General features: G+C 53.1%; 1 protein-coding gene and 1 non-coding gene across 2 annotated transcripts; one reads left to right on the top strand and one right to left on the bottom strand.

Moving 5' to 3' along the window:
• The first annotated feature begins 3,889 nt into the window (after positions 1–3,889).
• Positions 3,890–4,888, top strand: LOC137148597 (mas-related G-protein coupled receptor member H-like). The gene has a single exon (XM_067541481.1). The coding sequence runs from the start codon at positions 3,923–3,925 to the stop codon at positions 4,886–4,888; it is 966 nt and encodes a 321-aa protein (XP_067397582.1). The 5' UTR covers positions 3,890–3,922.
• A 2,705-nt stretch (positions 4,889–7,593) lies between these two features.
• TRNAV-UAC (transfer RNA valine (anticodon UAC)) lies at positions 7,594–7,666 on the bottom strand. Its single transcript has one exon. It is a non-coding gene; the product is annotated as a tRNA-Val (tRNA).
• Positions 7,667–9,581: the final 1,915 nt, after the last annotated feature.

Raw genomic sequence — 9,581 nt, 5'->3', positions numbered from 1 at the left:
GGCTGGGCCCAGGTTCCCTGGGGGATAGACCCCCAACCTTGTCGTGGTCACTCAGGGCAGGGGCCAGAATGTCCCCACTCCAGGGTACTCTCTCTGCACTGGACGCTTCCCCGACCCACTGATCGATTCATTTGGCTCAAAGCAATACAATTTATTGAACAGGAATCAATTAAAGAAGATAAAGAAAAGATGAGAAAGGTTAAAGGAAAACATCCAACGCCGCCCCTTGGCATGTGGGCACCACACACAGCAACTCTGGGGTGGGAGGGACGTTCACAGTCGGTTTCTCACACGTCCCAGTTCTCCTGCCCAGGCACTGGCTGCACTGCAGGGACATCACGGGTCAGACACTGGCTCTGGCGGTGGCCACACGCCCCCAGGCTCTAGGGGTACAGGGCCCTTCTCCCCAGTGTTGGCCCCACTGCAAGGCCTCTTGGCTGGGAGCCTCTCCCTGCGCTGGGCCCTGCCCAGGGTCCCCCTCGCTCTCTGCAGCCCCTCACTCCACCCAGCTCCAGACGGCTCCAGCCCCAGCCCCAGCCCAAGCTCTGCTTCAGTGCGGCTCCTCTTGGTTCTGCTCAGCTCGGCTCTCTGAGATGCTCCTCGGTCCCCTCTGGTTCTGCTGCCATGGGTCAGCTCAGCTCAGCTCCCTGGGCTGGGCTTCTTTTCTGGCCTCCCAGCCGCCGGCTACTTGGCCCCATTCTCTGCCCAGGCGGCAGCTCCACCTTACACAGAGGACCAGATTCCCTCTGCCCTCCTGGCTCCCTTATTGGCCTGCCTGCCCTGTCAGTCAGGCTGACCTGGCACGTTGGCCTCTCCCCACTGGCCCTGGGGGCTGTCTGTCTCTTGCTCCCTCAAGAGATGGCCGACCAAAAAGACCCACTAGTGTCAGTAAGGGGCCAATAGACCCTTTACACAGTCATGCTCACAAAATGAAATTCTCCAATTCTCTTGAAACACACAATGCTCTTGATCTACCTTTCTCTTCTTGATGAAGACATGGTGACCACTTGGCACACGCTGAATAAAGAAATGAGGAAAGGGAAAGGTGGAAGGAAGGATACCCCCTTCTTTTCTTTTTATTTAAAGGGGAGTGTGCCAGTCTACCGTCAGCAGAAGGCATTCACCCTTTCACTTCTGTGAAGTTTCCTTTCTCTGACTGGCCCTGGTGTCAGAGATGTGCCTTTTAGTGTTCCCATGAAAAACTGCTCAAATTTGGCCAAGCTATGAGCCTTTAAAAAAAAATCTCAATTCACACAAGCTCCATCCCCTCCCAGCTCTGACGTGTGACCAGACTGTGCGGGCAGCATCGCTACAGAGTGCCTGAGCATGCTCCAACCTGGGACTGCACTGACCAATCAGGGCTTTCCTTGCAATTGTTCCTCTCAACTGCTGCAGTGCTGGGCACTGGAACTGAGAACAGGGAGAATGTCCCACTAGTACTCTCAATGCTCCCAAAGCTGGAACCAAGGCAATGAGGAGGAGGAAGCAACCTGATTGAAATGCAGGGGAGACAATAGCCAGACCTGGTGAGCAGAGAAAGAGTAGGTTGGGACAAGGGGCATGGAAATGAGGAGTCTGGGACTGGGTGGCAAGCAGACTGCATCTGGGAGCTGGAGTGGGGGGAAACGGTGGAGATGGGGTGCACTGGAAGCCAATGGGGCAGGAAATATGGAGCCCAGTTTGGTGACGGGGTGAAGATTAGGATTGGCTGGACCCGGAGATGGGGACAAGCTGCTGCAGAAGGAGACTAGGACTGGGTGGTGGAGACTGGGACACGATGCCAGGGATCATGGGGACAGAAGACGGATGAGGAGCTAGGGTTTCAGGAGGAAGACTGGGACTGGCTGAGCACAGAGGCTGGGACAACGAGGTGGAGGGAAAAGGGCAGTCAGTGGGGCAGGGTAGACGACTGAGCTCAGATGGGGAGCCTGGGCACAGAGAATGGGATAAGGAGCCTGTGACAACGTGCTGAGGGAGCAGACAGAGGCAGGAGAGTCTGTGCCCACTGGAGCACAGAGCCAGGAATGGAACCCATGATTCATGAATCTCCCCATTCCTCTGCTGCCAGCCACCTGCTGTGAAACCACTGGCAAAGTGCACGTCTCATGCCCCCTTCCTGCTGGTCCACCTAGAGGATGATAACTCAGCACTGCCATCAGTGATCTTGTTAGCTCCAGCGGCAGAGGTCTGCGCAGTGCATCTAAACATTCCAGGCCTGCCGATGTCCCACGTGGGAGGCGGCAGGATGCCACACGAAGGAATCGTCACAGAAATACAGTAACTGGAGAAGCGGGAGAATATTTAAACCAGTAAGAAGGGGCTCATGTCCATGTTCTATAAAGAGACAAGGCGGATGAGGTCATATCTTTTACTGGAAAGAGACATGCTTTCGAGCTACACAGAGCTCTCCCTGCTCCGGGCTCTCGTCAGCCTGCTCACTGGATCAGTGCCATTTTTTTTTTCGTGTTGCTGCAAATGAAAATAAAAAAAGAAAAGAGTTCTGAATGTCTTGATCGTTGCTTCCCTCATGGTTCTGTGCAACCTGACCCTGTCCTTCAAAGTCCAATGTAGCACTCAGCGACCTCAGCCAGAAAAGCTTTACCCTGCTCACTGTCCTCTTCTGCCTCCTTTGTGCTGTTCCTCTGAGTGCCCAGGCCTTCCTCGTTCATTAGAATATATATCGTTGCAGTGAGATATGCCACATGCTGACCTCTGCAAACAGCAGCATCAACCTGGCTATTTGCTTTCTAGTTGGGAACTACAGGAAGCGGCAATTCAGAGGCTCTGTCGAGGTCCAGAGGGTCTTGGAAGAGAAGGCAGATCTCAGAAAGGATGGAGAAGCTAACAGACCAGACCCAGAGGAGACCAACACATAAATCCTACAGCACCCAGCCTGGGAGACCTGTTCTGGGGATGGAGATTTCCCTAGATCACAGAATCAGAGAACAAATAACTAATTTAGCAACAAAGAAGAATAGAGATGGGAAAGTTTGACCCTCCCCACGTCCTCTATTTCTCTACATCATAAAATCAACTTTCTACAACATCTATCTCGGGCAATTTAATCGTGAGCACACCATTTCCTTTCTGATGAGGAGAGCAGAGGCAATGTGCAAAGCTCTGTCACTGCCCGATGTTATCAAACCACTGGGTGTGCACGAGACCCCCTGATGCTGTGATCTTGATGTCCCACCCTGCAGGATAGGGAGGACTTTTCTCTACCTACATGTTGCAGGCACCGGGTGTCAGATGCTCCACAGGGACTGGAAGGGAAATTCTCCGTCTCTGGATTACAGATTATTAATTGGAAAACTTTCCCACCATGATCTTATCTGGAGAATTGCAGTTAGTAACTGTGAGACACTGAGATTCTGCAGCGGATCCAGCTCAGCCCAGCTCCTGTGAACACTCGGTTCAGGTCCAGGGAGGAAGGACAGTAATGGATTTGGTGCTCTTTGCCACCATTAAGTACGTAGGATTATTCTCTCTTTCTCTCTCTCTCTCTCTTTCCGCCACTATCCACTTCCCCCACTACATCCCCAGGGCTGTTCCTTGTCCATACATGGCCAATATCCCGTCCCATTTCTGTTCCTCTCTCTTTGTCTGTCTGTCCAGCTCACCCCATGTGTTTAATTCTCTCTCTGTCACTTGCAGTCTGTCCAGGATGCTTCCCACCCATCAGCCTTTCTCCAGATCTCTCTCAGTCCTCAGCAACGCCCAAATCTATTATCTCTCTGCACATGTCTCACTCCCACTCATTGGGATCTGATTGTTCCAGGCCATGAGGCTGGGCAGGGGCTGGAACGATCAATGAAACACGGCTCTAGGGATGTCCGAGTCACTGATTCCCCTCTGTCTCTCTGCGAACAGGTGTGTGTGAGAGAAGGAGAGGGAGATACCGGCATCCTGCAGCAGAGGTTTCATGATGGCTGAGCTGAGCACAACATCCCTGCCCCCAGCAGAGTATGGCCTGGATAATAAAATGAAATATAACGAGACTGAAAGCGTAGTGTACGATGAAGATCCAGTGGCCATCTTCTGCGTCATTCTGCTCATCTCTCTGGTCGGGCTGGTGGGGAATGGGATCATTCTCTGGTTTCTTGGCTTCCGCATGAAGAGGACCCCCTTCACTGTCTACATCCTCAACCTGGCCATCGCCGACACTTGCTTCCTCCTCTGCTCGGTTGTTTATATCATAACTTATATGGTGACAGATCCATTTTCTGTGACTGAAGTGATTATTTTCATATCATACCTATGCCATATACTGGCTCTGTTGATGTACAGCAGCAGCCTGTATCTCCTGACAGCCATCAGCACTGAAAGGTGTCTGTCCGTCCTCTACCCCATCTGGCACCGATGCCGTCGGCCAAGACACTTGTCCACCATAATATGTGCCCTGGTCTGGGCTCTCTCCACGCTGCTCTCTGGATCAGCGGCATTTTTGTGTGTTCTTTCATTTGGAATTTGTAACATGTCATATGTGCCCATCGGTGTTCTGAATGTCCTGATATTCCCTCCCATCATGGTTCTGTCCAGTTTGACCCTGTTCATCAAGGTCCAATGTAGCTCACAGCGACGTCAGCCAGGGAAGCTCTACATGGTAATCTTGCTCACCGTCCTCTTCTTCCTCCTGTTCGCTGTCCCTCTGAGTGTCCAGATCTTCCAATTTTCTCGTCACGTGTACAGTTCCAATCTAGTAAGTTACATTCTGGCCTCTGCAAACAGCAGCATCAACCCATTCATTTACTTTCTAGTGGGGTGCTGCAGGAATCAGCGATTCAGGACCTCCAGCAAGGTCGCACTCCAGATGGCTTTTGAAGAGAAGGCAGAACCCAGAGAAGATGAAGAGTCCCCCAGGGCAAACCCAGTGGAGACAGCCACTTGAATTCCTACAGCACCCAGCCTGGGAGGCTCTGTTCTGGGAATAGAGAGTTCACTAGATCCCAGAATAAAAGAACTTAGAGATGGAAAAGACCTTGCAGGTCACTTGTTAAATTCCTCCCCACTGAGAGCCGGGTCCTTCCCTAGAGTGGATCCCCAGTGTTCTGTGCAGTTGTAAAGAACACCACTGGGTCACACGGGGCCCGTGCCTGTTCCCATTGGCCTACCTTTGGAAATCCCTATTGACTTGAATGGGATTTGGAACAGATCCGTCACAGTCTGATTCGCTGTGTTTTAGAAATGCCACTGACAAGTAATTTCAGTTTTGGTGGCCAGTTTTTCCCAGTGTCACCTGGTGAGTGTCATTGTCGCTTCTGTAAATAATTATTGTCGGGGACACCTCGTAGCTCCCCACTATCCCTTTAAATATGCTGAGTAAAAATTCAATGGCCAGGAGAAATCAGGGGGAGGTCTTAGGGAAGAAAGTAGCACTAATGCTGGACTATCCCTGAGTAAATCATTCCATCGCCAGCTCCCCTGTGCAGCGACACTCCCACGGAAGGCAGGGGATCGTTGGTGGCTCAGGGATACTACAGAAGGTCGTCTAACTTTGATGATCGTCCATTCAAATGGAAAATACCTGGACATGGTGATGGCTGCTGACCAGGGCACACCCAATTTTCAAGCGTGAATTCAGTGGGGAGGTAACTAAGCAATAGATCACCTGGTGAGGGACTTTGCGCACCTGATGAGTCTGTCAGGGGTTCAGCAGCAAATGGGAAAGGAGTTTGTAAAAGAGAGAGTCCGTCACTGGCCATTTTAGCGACACAGAGATGAAGGCACTGACTGCAGAAGAGAGAGAGATTATCTGATTCAGAAGAGAAACTGTGTGCAGGCTTAGGGAGCCAGGACCCCTAAGTGACTCTGACCTTCAGTCAAAGAATACACCAGCATGGTGAGGAAACGGAGGCCAGGAAATGTGCCTAGATGTCTTATTGCTTTGTCTACATATGTATGTTTCTTGCACTAGCTATAGTAAAGAGTGCTTGGTTTGAAACCCTTTTGCAAAGCGAGTTTATCTGTTTGTTTCACTATCACATCCCCCTGAAGGGGTGACCTGTAAATCAGTGCTCACAGTGTGGAGGTCTGGGAAAGAGGCGGGTGTCACAGTTGCTTTGCTCAGACTTTGGGGCCCCTGGTACCTTGCTTGAATGGGAGCCATTTGCAAAGGCTCGATGTGCAGAAGGATAAACCAAATGGGATTTTATTTCTGTGAGTGCTCATGGCATTTCCAGAAAGGCTCTTCTCTTCCTCCCAAAACAACGGAAAACAGAAATTTCAGAAACATCAAACGTTTGGTTTGGATGTTTTCCAATCAAAGAGATTTGACGTTTCATTTCCAGGCGACATTTGCTAAGCAAAATGTGAATTCGAATCGAAAGTCTGTTTCAAAAGGGCTTATGAAATGTTGCCTTCGACCTGAATTGATTGGTTTTTGGTTTATGGTTTCAGCAAGAAAAAACAAAAAATACCCTTCAGGTTTGGTTCAAAACATATGGATTTTCTTTTTCAAACTGGTTTCCAAGTTTGGCGCCAGTCCAAAAAAATCAGTGATTCAATACCTGCATGGCATGTTCTAGCCAGGAGTGCTGGTCAGCATGTGTCTGATAGACAGGACTCATGCAAATTTCACAGAGGGAATGCATGCTTTAAACTGCTATCAGAGGCTCTGCTGCCCATTCCGTCTAAGGGTAAGTGCCTGCCAGGAATTTTTGTTGGCTTTTATAAGCTTAGCTAGTTAGCTTTGTAGCTAACTGCCTCATCCCCTGAATTGCCCTTAAAACAGGATGTGCTGCTATTCAAATGGAAAGTGTGTCATCCTGGGGACTGACTCCAGGAATCAAATAAAAGATCCTAGAGAAGACAGAAATGTTAATATAAAAAGGTGAAGGAGAGCTAAGTACAATGCAGGTGAGCTAGTTTTGGGACTAGGGTTAGGACAATCTTTCGGGGTGGGGAAGGGGGTAGCTGGGGTCAAGTTCCTGATTCTGTTAAATTTAATTCTAACTAAGAACTTTTTGTGTGTATGTGTGTGTCTCTCTCATATGTTTTCTCCCCCGGTTTTGGATGTCTGATGCTGTTTAAATGAATGTCACCCTGGCTACAAAAGGATGGAGACGGCAGCTGATTCAGTTTCTTGGGGTAGTGGTGCTCATTGTAGCCTATCTGGATAGCTCAATTGCTACTACAGCAGGCTTTTAATCTGAGGGGCCAGGGTTCAAGTCTCTGTTTGGGTGATGCTGACCGTTTGTTTTTTTTTAAATTCCTCCACCTTCCCACAATCCCTGCAGATTATTAGTGCCCCTTTCCTAACCATGCCTGGTGCCTGCTCCAACTTCTCCAGGGACTCTGGGCTCATTAGACACCACTAAGGGGTCAACAGGCTCCTCCCGCTGATCACCCCCTGGGGGTAGTGGGGGGATTCCATTGACCCCTTTCCGCTGCTTGTGGAGGGAGCGGGGGGCTGGTACCTCTTGGGACTAACGCCCAGGTGAAGGGGCAGGTCCCCCTTGCTTGCATCAGAGAAATTAGGGCTGGTTGCATGGCAGGCGGGGACAACGGGCCGGCATCTCTACCCGTGCTAGGAAATAAAATCCGCTCCCACTCAGGGGGCTCACTAGCATTATTTAAAGCTGCCCCTAAAATAGCTGGTTCCACTGGGGCTCGAACCCAGGACCTTCTGCGTGTAAAGCAGACGTGATAACCACTACACCATGGAACCACCTACCGAAACACCTTTGTACCCCACCCCACAAGCAGAAGGTCCTGCTGCGGCCAGGGAGCCCCACAGACCCCGTGGGGCAGGCCCGGGACTCAGGCGCTGCCTGGGAGCGCACCTCGCCCGCTGCGGCTCTGGGCCGGCACAGATCGAGCTAGGCAGGCAGCTGCAGAGCCCTGCTGGACGCGCCCCCGGAGGAGGGGGCCAAGCCCTGTGGGTGGGGCTGAGGCAGCGGGGTCGGGAAGGATCCCCACAGCTACTGTGCAGGCCCCGTCAGCTGAGCGCGCCGACCCCGGGGAAACCAGCCGTGGCCCGAAAGGCGCTTCGGGCTCCGCTGTCTGCCGGCTCCAGCCGGAGCGAACTGCGGGAGCCTTTGCAGCTGGCAATAACGCCGCGCATTTAGCGAGCCCTGGTTAATCACGGGGGGGGCTGGATTGAGGTGTGGGGGGAGGAGGAACTGTGTGTGTGTGTGGGGGGGGGGGGCTGGATGGAGGGCATCTGGGGGGGCGGGTCTGTGTGTGGGGGCTGGATGGGGCGTGGGGAGGAGCTGTGGGGGAGCTGGATGGGGCGCTGGGGGGTGCATCTGGCTGCTGGACAGGCAGGTGGGTGGGGGCGGGGAGCCGTGGGGGGCGCGGCTGAAGAGAGCCCAGGGCCCGAAGGAGGCTCGCTGAGGACTCCCCGGGGGCCGGCTGGTGGGACACGGGGGCGGGGCTGGGCGGCCCGCGGCTGCCGCCTGCTGCTCCGCAGGGCCGGGCTCCAGCTCGGGCGGACCGAGCGGTCTCCGCAGCGCCCTCTGGCGGCCGGCAGCGGCCAGTGCAGCCCAGCTGCAGAAGGTGTCAGGACCCAGCAGATTAAACCAGGCCAGAGCAGAGTGGGTGGGGTGGGGTCTTGCACCCAGCACGCTGGTTTCGCAGCAGCGCTATTTACAGACACCCAGGGCGGTGTGGGCTGAATTAAATAGGGCAAGGAGCTAAGCAGCTAGTGCCACACCATAGCCCGGTGGTTAGAGCAACAGCTGGGCACTCAGGACAGCTGGGTTCTAGTCCCAGTTTGGCCACAGGCCTGCTGAGGGACCTTGGGCAAGCCGGCTCTGAGCCTCAATCTCCCCATCTCTTGAATAGGGATAACAACCCTGCTGTGCTGACGGACTAGCACTAGGTGTCATTATTAATGAAGGCAGCTTTGCCCCCTCCCCCCACCTTCCTTTCAGCTTGTAGGCTGCATTTTTCTGGGTGTAAAATACAAAGCAGGAGGGGGAGTCTGGCTTTCCTTTCCTTGCACAGGAAGAGCTATGGCAGGAGGGATCACCCCTGCTTCTTCTGCGGCAAGAGGCTGAGATTCCTCTCCTCCCCCCAGCCCCATGCATTAGGGGACTCTGTTTATTTTGGTCATTAGCCCTAAGGATCTCCTTCCCCTCTTCCCCTCTCCAGGCCAGGGTGGGCAGGGGAGACTTACAGTATCATGAACTGAAACTGACTGACTTTAGAGGGCAGCCCCCTGTGCAGCATGGAGCAAGCACCCCAGGGATTGAAATGGGTGAGTGGAAGGAGGGGAAAGCAGCAACAAAAATTAGCTTTACAGCCTCTGCCCAAGGTTGCCTTCTGTCTTCCACCCGTGCCAGAGGACTTGGGGACCTGGGGTGCCGGACTGGCCCAGTTGCAGGGCAGAAGAGCTGAAACCAAGAGAGGAGAGGAGCCTGGAACCCTGCCTCTTCCCCCATGCTGGGACAAAGCTGGAGTAGGGGCAGTTTCCTCCCCAGCCCAAAGAGGGTCCATCGCTCCCACAACTGTTGACCACAGGCCCACCTGCCCCCCCCCCCCCCCCAGTGTTTCAAGGAACAGCTAATGCCCAGGGATGCATCCATGACCCTAGCCAGGTAGGCCATGCAGTATTAAAGGGTGGGGAATATGGGTGGGAG

This window comes from Emydura macquarii, unplaced genomic scaffold, assembly GCF_026122565.2.
Source record: "Emydura macquarii macquarii isolate MOO-44397 ecotype Brisbane River unplaced genomic scaffold, CSIRO-AGI_Emac_v2 contig_670, whole genome shotgun sequence".
Classification (NCBI taxonomy): domain Eukaryota; kingdom Metazoa; phylum Chordata; order Testudines; family Chelidae; genus Emydura; species Emydura macquarii.
The sequence above is the reverse complement of the archived record's forward strand: the minus strand, read 5'-3'. Positions and strand labels throughout refer to the sequence as shown.